Here is a 17,912-nt window from a genome sequence, read left to right as displayed (position 1 = left end):
TTCTAAACTAACCCAATGATGTTATCAACCAAGTTTATGAAAAAATGAGGATTAAAACAGAGCCCCAAATTCCAAAAAAGAACTTTTCAACTTTATCATGCATACCTCGGTTATATGATCAAGTTTTCTAGAATGTTTTATTTTTTCATAATTTAATGTCAATATCCTATATATCTCTATCTTCTACCCCTCCAACATTATTTTCTTGTATTTGAATGGTAGATTGCTCCGTCTAATAAAAACACACTGCATTACTGTATATAAGGACAAAAATAACTTGTATAATAGCTAATTAAGTAGTTTTATTACTAGTGAAGCTAGATTATTTCCACATTCTGCCATGTTCTTTTTCTCTGTGAACTATTCAAGTCCTTCGTCCAGCTTACTAATTGCTGTCTTAACAATAGAAAATAATCCAAAAAGTTTCAGCAAGATTTGAACAGATACTTCACCAAAGAAGCTTTCTGATGCTAACCTAGAGAGGTTAGCATCAAGAAAGCAATGCAAACATCATTAAGGAAATGCAAATTAAAATCACAGTAAAGTTGTTGGTAACTGCACAACAATGTGCCTGTATTTAATGCCACTGAATTACACACTTAAAAATGGTTAGGATGGTAACTCTTGTTATGTATGTTTTTCCACATTTAAAAAATGTTTAAACCACAGTAAAGTACCACCAGACTTCCCTGGTGGTTCAGCAGTAAAGAACCTGTCTGCCAATGCAGGAGACACAGGTTTGATCCCTGTCTGGAAGATCCCCTGGAGAAAGAAATGGCAACCAACTCCAGTATTCTTGCTTAGGAAATCCCATGGACAGAGGAGCCTGGCGGGGGCTATAGTCCACAGGACTGCAAAAGAGTCAGACATGACTAAGTGACTAAACAACAAGATACCACTACATACCTGTTAAAATGACAAAAACAAAAACATATATACTCTTATCATACACTCAGGAATCCTATTCCTACTAGGTATTTGACCTAGTAAAGTGAGAACTTACTTTCACACAGAAATCTATGTAAATTTCATGTGTAATTCTGCCAAACTTGAAACAAGCTATCCCCAAATTCCACAACTGGGGAATGGATAAACTGTGGCACATTCCTACATAGAATAACACTCAGCAATTTAAAAAAAAGATAAGACTACTGATATATGCAACAATGTGAATAAATCTCAAATGCATTATGTTAAGTTGAAATAAATCAGACTCAAACAGCTACATACTGTTTAATTCCATTTATAACATTCTGGAAAAGGCAAAACTATTGGGGTGGTGCACAAGTAATTGCGGTTTTTGCATTGTTGAAATCTGCTGTTTGACGCTGGAATACATTCTTAAATGTGGTTACATTATACATCATTTTAATGCACATTTCTTGGTTTTTGTTTTTTTTTTTTGCTAATGACATTACTTGCTGTTTATTTTATATTTAGACTACGGAGATGATATTAGACAAAAAGCAAATTCGAGCTATCTTCTTATTTGAGTACAAAATGGGTCATAAGGCAGACAAGAGAACTCACAACATCAAAAACGCATTTGGCTCAGGAACTGCTAACGAATGTACAGTGCAGTGGTGGTTCAAGAAGTTTTGCAAAAGAGATGAGAGCCTTAAAGATGAGTGTAGCGGCCAGCCATCGGAGGGTGACAACAACCGAGAGTCATCATTGGCAATGATTCTCTTACAACTACACAACAAGTTGCCCAAGAACTCAACGTCAATATTCTACATTCATTTGGCGTTTGAAGCAAACTAGAAAGGTGAAAAATGTGGCTGCCTCATGAGCTGACCGAAAATCAAAAAATTATTATCATTTTGAAGAGGCATCTTCTCTTATCCTACACAACAACAAGGAATCATTCCTCGATCAGACTGTGATGTGTGATGAAAGGTGGATTTTATATGACAACTGTCGATGACCAGCTCAGCAGCTGGTCCAAGAAGCTCCAAAGCACTTCCCAAAGCCAAACTTGCACCAAAAAAGAGTTATAGTCACTGTTTGGTGGTCTGCTGCCCATATGATACCCTACAGCTTTCTGAATCTCAGCATAACTCTTTCATCTGAGACATATGCTCAGCCAAGCAATGAGAAGCACCAAAAACTGCAAGGCCTGAAACCAGTATTAGTCAACAGAAAGGGCCCAATTATTTTCCATGACAACGCCCATTCGCATGTTGCACAACCAACGCTTCAAAAGTTGAAGGAATTGAGCTATAAAAATTTGCCTCATCCACCATGTTTACCTGACCTCTGGTCAACCGACTACCACTTCTTCAAGCACCTCAACAACTTTTCGTAGGAAAAATGCTTCCACAACCAGCAGGAGAAAGAAAATGCCTTCCACGAGTTTGTTGAATCACGAAGCATGGACTTTTATGCTACAGGAATAAATAAGCACCTCCCACTGGCCAAAAACATGTTGATTATAATGGTTCCTATTTTGATTAATAAAGATATGTTTGAGCCTAATTATAATGATTTGAAATTCAAGGTCTGAAACCACAATTACGTGTGTATCAACCTAATATATAGGCAAGGAGAGCCAACCAGTCCATTCTAAAGGAGATCAGCCCTGGGTGTTCTTTGGAAGGAATGATGCTAAAGCTGAAACTCCAGTACTCTGGCCACCTCATGTGAAGGGTTGACTCATTGGAAATGACTGATGCTGGGAGGGATTGGGTGCCGGAAGAGAAGGGGATGACCGAGGATGAGATGGCTGGATGGCATCACCGACTCGATGGACGTGAGTTTAAGTGAACTCCGGGAGATGGTGATGGACAGGGAGGCCTGGCATGCTGCGATTCATGAGGTCGCAGAGAGTCGGACACCACTGAGCGACTGAACTGAACTGAACTGAACTGAATATATAGACAGAAACAGATGAGTGGTTCCAGGGTCTGGAGGGAGAGTTGACCATAAAAAGGCATGGAGATATTTTGAGTAGTGAAAGAAGTATTCTATATCTTCTTGATTGTGGTGGCTACATGACTGCATGCATTTGTCAAAAACTCACAGACACTAAATAAGGTAAATTTTACTTTAATTATACTTGGAGAGGAAAAAAGATCAAAAGATTTTCTACAGTAGTGACTAAACAGATGGAGGAGACAAGAACAGGTAATGAGAAACGAGGAACAGGAAATGAGAAAAGGTAATGACATGGAAAAAAATTGGTTCTCTCTCTAAAATGTGGTCTAATGAAGTTGTAGACTGAAACATATGGCAGTGAGCACATTTATTCCATCCAACCACGTTGCAAGGGACTGTGGAAATCATCAGTGCTGGTCATCAAATGTGACTGCACTTCCCTGTCACCTCTGAAATCCTACATGGACATGTGACCTGCTATGGGCAATGCAATATGAGGTCTAGTGATGGGCATCACTTCTGGACAGAAGGCTTTGGGCACCGATGAACACACTCCATCACACTGCATGCTCCTGCCTCAAGGACTGTGGAATCAAAACCACGGTCTCCCATCTAGATCTCCAGGTGATCCAACTTAGGACCATTTCAAGATACGATGTCAGTGAGAAACGTCAACCTTTTGTTGGTTTAAGTTGCTAAGGTTTGGGGGTAGTTTGTGACTAAGACACAAATTAACCTTTCCTGTTTTATAAAAGATCTTAGCAGATTCACAAAACTAAAACAAGCATAACTACCACCAACAGAGAAAATTCAAAGAAACTCTTTCCACCATCTTTCCATGCTCTCAAGAGCATTAACAATGCTGAAAAGAAAGACCAATACTAGGTCCTTATCAGGCTATGCTCCCAAGTCGTCATCTGGTTTCTGACTGTGATGATGAAGCATGCTTACACTGGTGAATTTCCAATCACTGATGACCTGGGAAAATTACAGGCAAGTTAACAAGCGTGGAGTGACCAGCCCTAGCTTTGGAAGTGCAACTTGAAAACCTAGAAAAATGGCAAAATAACCTACTTCCATTCTGTTAGCTTGGTTTCATTGTCCTGACCACCTCAGGTGGCATGAGGACCATGAAGAAACAAGACAAAAACACACAGGAGAGAAATCCTGGAATTTCTTTCCTCAAGGAGTTTAACACATGCAAATAAAATGCCTCAAAGGGGAAAGGGGGGGCGGGGAGGGAGTCAAAGAATAATCTATTTTGTTTAGTTAGTATCAACCCTACCACCTGAAACTTCAACAGAATAACAAGGCCAACGGTACAAAAGGAGAGCAAAGTGCACAAAAGATGCAGCCTGAGGCCCTTCCCTAAGAATGAAATGTGGTGGAGTAAGGCTCCACCAAATTTACACACAGTCAAATTACACATCTTGTTCAGGCCAAAGTAAAATCAATGCACTTTACTGGTTATGAACACATGCTGCTGCTGCTGCTGCTGCTAAGTCACTTCAGTAGTGTCCGAATCTGTGCGACCCCATAGACAGCAGCCCACCAGGCTCCTCTGTCTCTGGGATTCAACAGGCAAGAATACTGGAGTGGGTTGCCATTTCCTTCTCCAATGCATGAAAGTGAAAAGCGAAACTGAAGTCGCTCAGTCGTGCCCGACTCTTAGCGACCCCATGGACTGCAGCCTACCAGGCTCCTCCGTCCATGGGATTTTCCAGGCAAGAGTACTGGAGTGGGGTGCCATTGCCTTCTCCGTTATGAACACATACCTACCTAGAAATCAAAGCTCTGCAAACCTACCTAGGAAAAAAAAAAGCTCTTATGGTTTTCAAGGGCAAACTTCTGTTAAATCCTGTAGCAACTTTTGTTGCTTAGTTGGTTTGCTTATTTGAATACTTAGTATCTTCACAAAAGGAAATCAACCCTGAATATTCATTGGAAGGACTGATACTGACGCTCCAATACTTTGCCCACCTGATGCAAAGAGCAGACTCATTGGAAAAGACCCTGATGCTGGGAAACATTTACAGCAGGAAGAGAAGAGGACAACAGAGGACAAGATGGTTGGATGGCATCAACTCAATGGACATGAGTTTGAGCAAACTCTGGGAGACAGTGAAGGACAGGGAAGACTGGTGTGCTACAGTCCATGAGGTCGCAAAGAGTCAGACACAACTGAGCAATTGAACAAGTATCTTCACAAAGCATACCTTTTGAAAGTTTCTAGCCCAGTACCTAGCTCAATTAAGGTACTTTGAATGAAACCTTCAAATCCTGAGTGACTGAGCAAGGAGACAGCCTAGGAGATGAAAGAGAGAGGGAAAGCCCAGTAGTATGAGAGGTTACCAAGTCAGTACCCATTTAGGGCTAGCCCATCCCTTTAGTGTTTTTAGCCAACAATCCAGTTCACCACATACATTCTAAGCATCTACTCTAAGGAAAAATACAGACCAACTCATAGATTTGGGTACATCCTAACTCTTAAACCACTGTCTACCCGGAAAGCTCTTTAAGACTTCAAAAAGTTTCCACTTTCCTTCTGGTGATAAACGAGTGATGATTTTAATAAACAATGGTTTAATATACTTTATTTTTTAGAACAGATTACATTTACAGAAAATGTGGGAAGACAGTACAGTGTTTCCACATACCCAGTACCCCTATTACTAACATCCTACATTAGGATGTCACACTTCTATTACATTAGGGTGTTACTTTTATGACAATTAATGAACCCATACTGACACACTCTCACCAACTAAAGTCAACAGGCTATTCAGATTTCCTTGATCTTTACCTAAAGGGATTTTTCTGTTCCAGAATCCACATTACATTTAGTTGTCATGTCTCAGGCTCCTCTTAGCTCTGGCAGTTTCTCAGACTTTGCTTGTCTTTGAAAACTTTTATCATTTCAAAAAGTATTGCAAGATGCCCTTCTATCAGAATTTTTTTTATGGTTTTTGCTCATGATTAGAGTGGAGCTATGTATTTTGGGAAGGAAAATCTCACAGGCAGAGTGCCATTTCATCACATAATATAGAGGGTACATATTATCAACATGATTTGTATGACTGCTAAAGTTGATGCTGATTCACTTGGTTGCAGTAACAGGGATTTTCAATATCTGATTATCGACAAAAATCTTAGAATTAGCAGCTATGATTATAGTAAACAATTATTGAAAAGTGTTACTCAAGACTTCCCGGCAGTCAAGTGATTAAGATTCTGCACTTCCAATGCAGGGGGTGTGGGTTCGATCCCTGGTTGGGGAAATCCCACATGTCTCTTGGCAGGGCCACAATACTCAAAACATTACAGCCAAGATCAGGAGTGTGGCTACATAAACTGTGGTACATTCAGTACTTGGAATGTCTATTTGTTGCTGTTCAGTCACTCAGTCATGTCCGACTTGGAATGTCTATAGTCCCTTAAAAACAGCAAATTTAACAACTATATGACAATATAGAAAAAATGGATAATGTTAAATAAGCAAAGCACAAACTTAAAAAATGAATATACACTGTTCTTCCAACTAGGTAAGAAACCTAAAACAGCCTAAAAGAGAAAACACACACACACACAAAATGAGAGCCACTATAATTGGTTAGATGAGAGTATGGGTGATTTTCTTCTCCTCTTTCCCCAGTTTCTACTGTTTCATTGCTACTTTTACAACTATAAGAAAAAAAAAATTGAACTAAAATTTTGTGGAAAACACTTCCTTTTTGACTGTGGAAGTGTATATATATACACACACATACTTTTTAAATGTGGATTTGGTAATTAGGCCTTGAAAATTTTAAATTCCAATTTAAATTGGATTTAAAATTCCAATCCATATATCCCAAAGCTTAGTTATTTCTTATCCCTTCAGATTACAGGTCATTACAAAACTAACATTCACCTGCACTACTGCTCCTGGAAGCCCAAAAACTAGTTTCCAACCTGAAATCTACTACTAGGCTTGAGTTACGTTCTGTCAGTGAGACGCTCTTCTGTGGGATCAGAAGACGGAGGGAAGGGGCACTGTCATTTTCTACTTCTGACTTTGCCCAGCAGTGGGCAAATTCAAGTTCAGCAGCAGAGGCAGTAACTCCCAAGTATCAGCAGGAGTGTGCCGAGTATCAGTCTGATTCCTCTCAGCTCCAAACTTACCCTTCAGTACTACCTGTTCAGTAATAAGAGACTGACTCTCTTAAACAGTTCTCAGAAAAGGATTTGTCAGTAGAGGGTGCTGGAGGGACAACACAGGAGGCCTGGAGCAAGCTGTTCCTGCTGCACACTCAGTGGGTTTGCCAGCTTCTCACAGCCCCACTGGTAAGACCTCAACACATTCCAGGCCCTGCACCCACAGCGGTACCCTAACTCTCCGTGCATGTCTACCCACCCACCAACCTTGGGTTTCCTGCATGCGCCCTGGGGCGGGGGGGAGGGAGAGGGGGTGTTTCCTGCTCACCCAGAACCTGTGGGCTGGCTCTGGCCTGGACTCCATCCTTCTCCAATGCAATCTGAACCACAGCTGTGAGGAAGAGTCCCACCCCTCCCAAGTCTTCCTACCTGCACTTTCCCTCAGGCCCAACGTACCCTTTACAGCAGTCCTGGCATCTTTATAATTATTCTCGTACCACAGCTTAATAATTCTTTCAACTTCCTCTAATTAAGTTACTGTGTTTTCAGTCTCCTCACTGTATCCAAAGTACAAAGAAAAAAGAGGATTTAAAGAACCAAGTGAAATTTTTAAGAACTGAAAAACACAGGGAATGAATCTAGGCTCATTCTTGGGCTCAGGCTCAACAGCAATGATTGTCTCAAGAAAAAGCACTTGGATTATTCTTTAGTGTGACAAGTTGGAACTGCGTTTACCCCACTGAGACACCATTTTTACTATGGAAGAAAAAAAAAGCCTGACAGACAACAGTTACTCAGGCAGGTATGTGGCAGGTACTGTCACAAAAGAATGAAGTGAGTCTAAGAACCAAAGAAACCAACTAACAATATTTGTTGCCAATGACAAACCTTTCAAGCAAAAATTAGGATTTTAGCAAACCTGTTTCCACCACAATAAGCATGACAGTTTCCCAAATATCTAAAGCCCTTCTGAGATAAGTGGTGTCCTTAATCAATGTGACTTTTATATTACACAGGAAAACATGTCAACATTTGGAAGATTTGCATAACTTGATCCAATAGCTACCAAATGATCACTACATGATGATACAAAGCCATGCGTAAGTAAAAAGACAATGGATTTTTAAAGACAGCTTTACTGAGGGATAACTGACATACAATCAGATCCACTTAAGAGGATACCACTTGATATGCTTGACACTGGTAAAACTGTCACCACATTCGAGATAATGACAGATCCATCACTACCAGAATTAACTCAGGCCCCTTTGTAATCCTCCTTCATCTCTCATCCTTCTCTCACCCATCTCATTCCCTCTGAACTGACTGTTCTCCACAGCATGTATAACTGTCTTGTCTTGCCATATACTTTATTACGTTTATTTTCTGTTCTCCCTTCCTCCTTTACGAAGCCGAAGACAAGATTGCAGGCTCTATGAGAAAAGGGATTTTGTCTATTTTGCTACCGGCCTACCCCAGGTGCATAAAATAGTGCCTGGCTCATAACAGCTGATCAGTAAGCACTAGCCAAATAACTGCATGTATGCCTGGCCCTAGGCATGCCAAAGCAGTGACAGCTGATTTGTGGTAAAAACAATGAAGTAGACATTACTGGAAGCAGATAAAAGACCATGTGGTTCTAGAAAGACAATAACTAGCTGTCTGCTTCTGACAACTTCCTATCCTTTGAACTCACTGCTTCCAAATCTAAGTCATCTCAAGGTTTTGCCATACTACATAACATGATCAATATGATACACTTGAGCTTCATCCCTTCCCAATGAATGCAATTCACAAAGCATTAAGAAGAATTGCTTTGGCAGTCCATAAAAAACTGCTAAGATTTTATATTATGTTTTGCTAGTTTGAGCAGTAATTTAGAAAAATGAAAAAGAAAAACATCAGCTCTATGTATCACTGGGCTGAAATAAGAGCACTCCTCTATGGCAAAATGTTTAATATCTTAATGAGAGTTTCATACATCAATACTTGCTTGCAACATCAATTCCAATATTGCAGTCCTTTTACTTTTTAAAAGTGCATACCCTTTGGCAAAGGACAGCATTTTTTCTTTGAAACTGAAAAATCTCAGTGCGTTGCAGAATCAGACTCCTGACTGACAAAATGAGAAAGGTACAAGGTCTTCTCAAGCTCTGACATTTAAAGATTTAATAAGAGAGCAGTTTGCCTAACAGAACATCTTTCAAAAGTGGAATCAATTCTCTTAAACCCTGCCCCTGCTTTACCAACTAGGTTTACATAATATTCTAAATGTATGTTGTCATTTCAACAACTTTCATAACATCTTCACTAGGAGTATATTTTGTCTCAAGAAACTACTTTCTTTGCTCACCCCTTTGCAACTCATTTGTTAATATTTACCATGAAATTACAAAATTCAGTCTCATCTTCAGGCTCCACTTCTAAATCTAGGCTTTTTGCTATTTACACCACATCTGCAATTACTTCCTCCACTGAAGTCTTGAACCCCTCAAAATCAACAAGGGTTGGAACCAAACTCTTCTAAATTCCTGTTGACGTTGATGTTTTTACCTCTTCCTGTGAATCATAAATGTTCTCTTTTAAAATTTTTATTTATTCTTTTAATTGAATGATGGTTGATTTACAATGTTGTTCTAGTATCACAAAGGTTCTTAATGGTATCTACAATGGTGAACCCTTTCCATAACGTCTTCCATTTACTTTGTCCAGATCCATCAAAGGAATCATCATCTCCACGTCAGCTCTGACGCAACAGAGGATGAGATGATTAGATAACATCACCAACTCAATGGACATGAATGAGGGCAAACTCCAGGAGACAGTAAAAGACATGGGAGTCTGGCATGCTGCAGTCCATGGAGTTGCAAAGAGTAAGACATGCCTTTACGACTGAACAACAACAACAAATGGCAGCATAGGCTTAAAAAATTTCTTCTTAAATAATAAGACTTTGACTTTCCAAGTCAAAATTATTAGTACTTTTTGATCCACTGGCTACAGAATGGATTTTGTTTGTCAGCAGGAATGAAAACAACATTCATCTCACTGCACATCTCCATCAGAACTCTTTGGTGATCAGGTACATTGCCAATGAGCAGTAGTATTTTGAAAGCAATCTTTTTTTTTTTTTCTGAACAGTAGGTCTCAGCAGTGGGTTTAAAATATTCAGTAAACCATGTTGTAAACATTTGTGCTGTTATCTAGGCCTTGTTGTTCCATTTACAGAGCACAGGCAGAGTAGAATTAGCATAATTCTTAAGAGCCCTAGGATTTTCAGAATGGTAAATGAGCAACAGCTTCAACTTAAAATGACCAGCTACATTAGCCCCTAACACAAGTCAGCCTGTCCTTTGAAGCTTTGAAGTCAAGCACTGACTTCCCTTCTCCAGCTATTAAAACCCTAGTTGGCATTTTCTGCCAATATAAGGCTTTTTCGTGGATATGGAAAATCTGCTCTTCAGTGTGACCCACCTTCAAGAATTATCTCAGCTAGATCTTCTAGATATCTGGTTATTTCACTTTGCACTTTGCCGTTAAAGAGAGAACTTCTTTCCTTAAAACTCATGAACCAAGCTCTGCTAGCTTTAAACGTTTCCTCTGCAGCTTCCTCCATTCTCTCAGCCTTCATAGAACTGACAAGTGAGAGCCTTGCTCCAGGTAGGCTTTGGCTTCAGGGAGTATGGGCCTGGTCTGATCTCTCCAGACCACTAAGACTCTATTAGCAATACAGCTGCTTCTCTTTCTTATCATCTGTAGGTTCACTGCAGCAGCACTCTTTTCTTCAACAACTTTATCTTTGCATTCACACCTTGGCTAGCTGGATCAAGAGGCCTAGTTTTCGGCCTATCCTGGATTTCAACATACTCTCCTCACTAAGCTTAATCATTTCTAACTTGTGATTTAAAGTGAGAGACGGGCAACTATTCTTTCACTTGAACACTTAAAAGAGATCATTACAGGGTTATTAAATGGCCTAATTTCAAGTGTCTTGGGGAATAGCGAGGCCCTAAGGAGAAAAAAAAGAAATGGCAACAGCAGTTGAGTGGGGCAGTCAGGAAACACACATTGATCAGTTAACTTTGCTCTCTTTGTGGGCACAGTTCATGGTGTCCCAAAACAACTGTAATAGTAGTAAATCACAGATCACTATAAAAAATACAGCAACAATGAGAAAGTTTGAAATACGAAAAGAATTACTAAGATGTGACACAGAGACATGCAAGTGAGCAAATGTTTTTAGAAAAACAGCACCTAGAGACTTGGTGCAGGGTTGCCACAACCCTCAATTTAAAAAAAGAAAACCATTATCTACAGAGCTCAATAAAGTAAAACACAATAAAATCAAGGCATGCCTGTATTATGAGAATGATGATAAACCTGTTGGTTTTGCAAAAATAAGATTTAATATACTGAACACTTTAATACAGAACAAACAATTAATATGAAGCGTCAAAATCTGGCAAATAATCAATTTTGTAACAATTCAGGGTTTTTACTACAAACATGAAACATTCTGAGACTATACCATCATATATGGTACCATTAGGGGAAAGCAACAAGCATTTTTAAAAGAGATGGAAGAGTTAACACTATTTGCTGGTTGGTATTTCAGTAACAATCTATTCATATTAACATAATAAAAAAAACAGATAAGTAAACAATGTCTTCAGTGTTATTAACAATGAGTGATAAAATTTAAAGATTAAAAAAATTTTTATGTTCTTTATGTTTAGCCATATTTTCCAAGTCTCCTGCAAAAAGAAAGTTTCTTTTATAATCAGATAAAAATCCAACTGCATTTTTTTAATTTAAGAAATAACCTGTAGTAACTCATTCAGCAAACAGAAGTTGCTTCCAAGCTTTTTGGTATCGTCACTATATCATTTTTTCATGAAATCTGTAATCCTCCCACTCTTTCCAGCTTTTTTTCAAGTTAAGTTTACATTAATTTGAAAATTTCAGAAGACTTCTAATTTGGAATTTTGCAAAATTAGGCATGAGAAGTATTAAAAGTCACTTTCATTTCATAACTGTGTCATAAAACAAATGCAAAGTGACACTTTGCCAATCATGTAAATAACTCATAAACAGAGTGACAAAAATTCAGTTATCTCAACACTGGGTACAAGGTGAAGTGAAAGTTGCTCAGTTGTGTCCAGCTCTTTGTGACTCCATGGACTACAGTCCTCCAGGCTCCTCTGTCCACGGAATTCTCCAGATAAGAATACTAGAGTGGTTAGCAATTTCCTTCTCCAGGGGATCTTGCCCACTCAGGGATCAAACCCAGGTCTCCTGCACTGCAGGCAGATTTTTTTTACCACCTGAGCCACCAAGAAGACACAGGGTAGCCACTTATAAATATCTAATTTAAACATGAAGTCTGAAATATCTAACGTAATCACGAAGTCCAACAGGACTGAGTTTGAATCTTGCCTCTAACATCGGTCACCTGTTATGACGCTGGAAAAGTTACTTAATCATACTAACCCTTAGTCTCCTCATCTGTGAAAAGAGAATGCTACCTACCGGTAAGTGTTTGTGTGTATAATGTGAGTTGTGTGTAAAATGTTTAGTGAAGGACATGCCATACATGAACCCCTCAGTAAATGTTAGTTATTTCAATAGAGAATAGTGTTCGAGTTAGTACATAAACATCATTTATACCTCATCCTGATTATAATTTTACAAAAAAAAAAAAACAAAAAACAGTGCACTAAGAAGCACAGTGAAAATATGTCTTCCACAATTCCACACAGACTGAGATTCTGCAATTCCTGAATCACCACTATCATATGGTGTGTATGCAGGTACTAAGTGCATAAGCCCGAAGAATGAGAACTTAATAAAACATGCCGGTATATATCAAGTGATAAATCAATAAACACATGTATTACTAGGTTGAGTCATTAAAATTTGAACCCAAAAGGATGTATGGATGTAGACCGAAATTTACACACTAGGACCACCTGTCCAAAAAAAGTCATTCTTAATCTCAGCAGTTTCACTTGACTGTTTCCAAAGGAGTCTCCTGCGGCAATGACCTTTCACTCACAGTACATAATAGAAACAGTCGAAACACAATGAAAGGAAAATTATTTGTAATTAGAATACCAAATCTTTCTTATTCGGGTGTGAAACCTGGACAAACTTTAACTAAAATAACTACCAATAACTTCCACATCTATAAAAGATAATAATACCTACCTACTCCACAGGGCTCTTAGTAAGATCATATGTGAAGGCATGTAACTATGCTTTGTAAACTGTCAAGTATAACATGCAAATATCATTACGGCTGAGGTTCTTTTATTATCCAAGGAAAGACTTCTTTAAAAAATGATACACTGATCCCCTCCACTCATTACATATATGGACAATATCATATTTTCTACCACTAATTATTCCATACCACAACAGTCCTCAACGATCTTCATCTAAAATCACCAAGAGTCACAATCTGAAAGGCTGAAAGACGCTTATCACATCCCCACATAAGATACCTCAAGCATAAATGTATCTCCACTGATAATCGAAACAAGAAACAAATTAGTAAATTCATCTATACACTCACTCAATATTCGATAGACTCTAGGAAGATAAAATTGCTTAGAAACAACCTAACTACCTCCACTGAATAAAGCAAACGCATGTCAATAGCCACAGATGTTCAGTTGTGTCTTCACTTCTGTATTCTGCTTACGAGTCAGCTGGTGTCAAAGCACACGCACCCACCAGGCAAACACACACACACACAAACTCTGCTTATCGGTGTCAGGGGCTGAGCACAAAATAAACTGCACCCAAACAAAAGGAGTCTCTTCAGAGCCTTCCTGCTTTGAATAACCTCGCTGGGCCTGCTCCTTCCTCGTCTGTAAACAAATTACCGGTGGGGGGCACGCAAGCAAGAGGGCGAGGGCTTCAAATAGGGGTTATTAGGCCGTCACCTGGCGAGGTGTTTTTCGCGAAGTTTCAGTCAACAAAGAAGTTTCGTCGCGAAGGGGTCGGGCCGCTGGAACGGCCAGGCGAAGCAACGTTAAAAGACAGACAAAACCGAGTGTGGCGGGGTGGTGGGGAGAAGCACGTAGAAAACGCCCCCTCAGACTTCCAGCCGCGGCGACGGCGCCGTCGCCCCCGGGGCTGGCGGGACGGAGTGGGGGGGTCGGGGAGCCACGCCGGCCACCGCAGCCCGACGCCCCCGGCCCACGACCGGCGCGGGCGCGCGGGGAACGGCTGGAGGCGCCGACGGGTCCCCCGCAGGCTCCCCGCCGCCCCTCGCGCCCCGCTGCCCCGCGGGGCAAACGGCCCGGGTGCCGGCCCCGCCACGGTCCCGCCCGCTAGCGACGCTGTCACCGCGCGCCCCTGACCCGAGCGGAGGCGCCCCCCGCCCACTCCGCCACCTCACGCGCCGTCCGGGCCCCGCCGCCCTCCTCGAGCGCCACACGGAACCGGCACGGGCCCGACCCGAACGCGGGCGCCGCAAGCACAGGGCGCGGGCGCCGCCGACTTACCTTCCTCCGCGGTGTCCATCTTGTCTGGGGGGGCGGCGGTGACGCAGCCGCGAGGCTCCAGCGGCCGCGACCAGAGCCTTCCGGCCGGGGCGGGGAAGGGGGAGGGAAGGGGAGGAAGGAGGAGGGAGCGGAGCCGAGCCCGGGCAGGTGCGTGTGCTCAGGTGCGAGAGAGGAAGAGAGAGGGGGGAGAGGGAGAAAGGCTGACAGAAAGCGGGCGAGAGAGGGGAGGGGGAGGGGCGGGGAGAGCGGAGGGGCGAGGCCTGGGCGGGGCGTGCGGGCGGAAGGGGCGGGGCGCCTCCGCGACGTGTGCTGTCACTTCCGGCAGTGCCGCTGTGCGCATGCTCAGTGGGCGACGGCCGCGGGGGCGTTGCGGGACATTCCCTCCCCAGCCCCCAACTCCCTCCACAGGCCGCCGGGTGGCCACTGTCGTGGGCCGCGGGCCACCTGGGCTTTGTCCAGAGGGCTGCGCGGCCGGAGAGGCTGAAACCTTAGAAGGAGCTGAACTCTAATGACACCGAGGTGGGGGCGGGGGGGCGGCGACAGAGAAGGCACGGAACCAAGGGAGGAGGGCAGCGGGAGCGAGCCCTGCACCCGCGGTGCACCACACAGGCGGGCCTCGGGGCTGAAGAGCTACCTGGGCGCCTGTGAAAAGACGAGTCCTGCGCCCGGCTCCACTCCCCTCTTCCTGTCCAAGACTCCGGTGTCGCATGTCTGGAGTCGGTCCAGGAATAGGCACTTTTGTTCCGCACCTGTGAGCAATACTGATGCACGATTTGAAGAAGTGGTAAAATGTCATTAGTATGAGAAAGGCAAGTCCTAACTTTAGCGAGATCCCTCCCCCAGGAGACTTCTTCATTTGACTGGAAGGACCGATTCAATAAACTGCTTAGGCTGGAGGCTGTAACATCCGCCTCTAAGGGAAATTGGTTCAAACTGTGAAGTGAAAATGTGTTATTAAGGGGGCTTCCAAAGCGTCTGCCTGCAATGCAGGAGACATGGGTTTGATCCCTGGGTCGGGGATATCCCCTGCAGAAGGAAATGGCAACCCACTCCAATACTCTTGCCTGGAAAATTCCATGGACAGAGGAGCCTGGTGGGCTACAGTCTATGGGGTCGCAAAGGGTCGGACGAGACTGAGCGACTTCACTCACTTTGTTATTAAGTGTCACAGCCATCAGCGATTTCTGGCCTCCAAATATGAATCTCAAACTGCAATCCACTGGCTGTTGCTACCCCAAACCCCGCCTTTGATTGCTCAGGAGCTGGGGGAAATGCAAGGTGAACAAGGAAACGGAGTTGACACCCCGCCCCCCATAAATGAGGTGCATGTGAAAGGAATGAATTCAGTGAGCCCAGAGGGTTGCATCTTCCCCTACCAGGAATGCTAAATTCCCTAACCTGATAACCTAATCTTTGATCAGACTGCGTGTTCCCTTGGTTGCAAACTTGTATATAGCCTGACTTTCCCACCTTCCTCCTTGGAGCAGTTTTCTCAGAGCTACTGAGATGCCATCTCCCTGGCTCCGAGTCCTAAACATTCCCACCAGGTAACTATTTTCAGGTTGTGATTACATCTTTTTAGTCGACAAGTTGTGCACAGGGCTTGATACATTGAGCTGTGGATGTTTACCTGGCCAGAGGTGAATTGCTTCTGCCTGATGAAAGACAGCCCTGCCTGGATCAGCACACAGCTTTCCTCACTGTAATTCCTGCTTTTTACTCTAAAGGAAGAACTGTCACACAACATGGTAAATCAACCATTCAGTTCAGTTCAGTTCAGTCGCTCAGTCTTGTCCGACTCTTTGCGACCCCATGAATCACAGCACGCCAGCCTCCCTGTTCATCACCATCTCCCGGAGTTCACTCAGACTCACGTCCATCGAGTCAGTGATGCCATCTCATCCTCTGTCGTCCCCTTCTCCTCCTGCCCCCAATCCCTCCCAGCATCAGAGTCTTTTTCAATGAGTCAGCTCTTCTCATGAGATGGCCAAAGTACTGGAGTTTCAGCTTCAGCATCATTCCTTCCAAAGAAATCCCAAGGTTGATCTCCTTCAGAATGGACTGCTTGGATCTCCTTGCAGTCCAAGGGACTCTCAAGAGTCTTCTCCAACACCACAGTTCAAAAGCATCAATTCTTTGGCGCTCAGCCTTCTTCACAGTCCAACTCTCACATCCATACATGACCACAGGAAAAACCATAGCCTTGACTAGACGGACCTTAGTTGGCAAAGGAATGTCTCTGCTTTTGAATATGCTATCTAGGTTGGTCATAACTTTCCTCCCAAGGAGTAAGTGTCTTTTAATTTCATGGCTGCAGTCACCATCTGCAGTGATTTTGGAGACCAAAAAAATAAAGTCTGACACTGTTTCCACTGTTTTCCCATCTATTTCCCATGAAGTGATGGGACCGGATGCCATGATCTTATCTTCGTTTTCTGAATGTTGAGCTTTAAGCCAACTTTTTTGCTCTCCTCTTTCACTTGTATCAAGAAGCTTTTTAGCTTCTCTTCACATTCTGCCATAAGGGTGGTGTCATCTGCATACCTGAGGTTATTGATATTTCTCCCGGCAATCTTGATTCCAGCTTGTGTTTCTTCCAGTCCAGCGTTTCTCATGATGTACTCTGCATAGAAGTTAAATAAGCAGGGTGACAATATACAGCCTTGACGTACTCCTTTTCCTATTTGGAACCAGTCTGTTGTTTCATGTCAAGTTCTAACTGTTGCTTCCTGACCTGCATACAGATTTCTCAAGAGGCAGATCAGGTGGTCTGGTATTCCCATCTCTTTCAGAATTTCCCACAGTTTATTGTGATCCACACAGTCAAAGGCTTTGGCATAGTCAATAAAGCAGAAATAGATGTTTTTCTGGAACTCTCTTGCTTTTTTCATGATCCAGCGGATGTTGGCAATTTGATCTCTGGTTCCTCTGCCTTTTCTAAAATCAGCTTGAACATCAGGGAGTTCATGGTTCACGTATTGCTGAAGCCTGGCTTGGAGAATTTTGAACATTACTAGCATGTGAGATGAGTGCAATTGTGCAGTAGTTTGAGCATTCTTTGGCACTGCCTTTCTTTGGGATTGGGATGAAAACTGACCTTTTCCAGGCCTGTGGCCACTACTGAGTTTTCCAAATTTCCTGGCATATTGAGTGCAGCACTTTCACAGCATCATCTTTCAGGATTTGAAACGGCTCAACTGGAATTCCATCACCTCCACTAGCTTTGTTCGTAGTGATGCTTTCTAAGGCCCACTTGACTTCACATTCCAAGATGTCTGGCTCTAGATTAGTGATCACATCATCATGATTATCTGGGTTGTGAAGATCTTTTTTGTACAGTTCTTCTGTGTATTCTTGCCACCTCTTCTTAATATCTTCTGCTTCTGTTAG

General features: G+C 42.5%; 1 protein-coding gene across 1 annotated transcript in view; it reads right to left on the bottom strand.

Annotated features, from left to right (window-relative positions):
* The window catches only part of MARCHF6 (membrane associated ring-CH-type finger 6), a 73,937-nt gene extending 59,157 nt beyond the window's left edge, over positions 1–14,780 (bottom strand). The window contains exon 1 of the mRNA XM_040262509.1: positions 14,523–14,780. Coding sequence (XP_040118443.1) covers positions 14,523–14,541 — 19 coding nt within the window. The 5' untranslated portion in view covers positions 14,542–14,780. The remainder of the gene's footprint in view (positions 1–14,522) is intronic.
* Between the last annotated feature and the right edge of the window lie 3,132 nt (positions 14,781–17,912).

This window comes from Oryx dammah, unplaced genomic scaffold (assembly GCF_014754425.2).
Source record: "Oryx dammah isolate SB20612 unplaced genomic scaffold, SCBI_Odam_1.1 HiC_scaffold_20, whole genome shotgun sequence".
NCBI lineage: Eukaryota > Metazoa > Chordata > Mammalia > Artiodactyla > Bovidae > Oryx > Oryx dammah.
The sequence above is the reverse complement of the archived record's forward strand: the minus strand, read 5'-3'. Positions and strand labels throughout refer to the sequence as shown.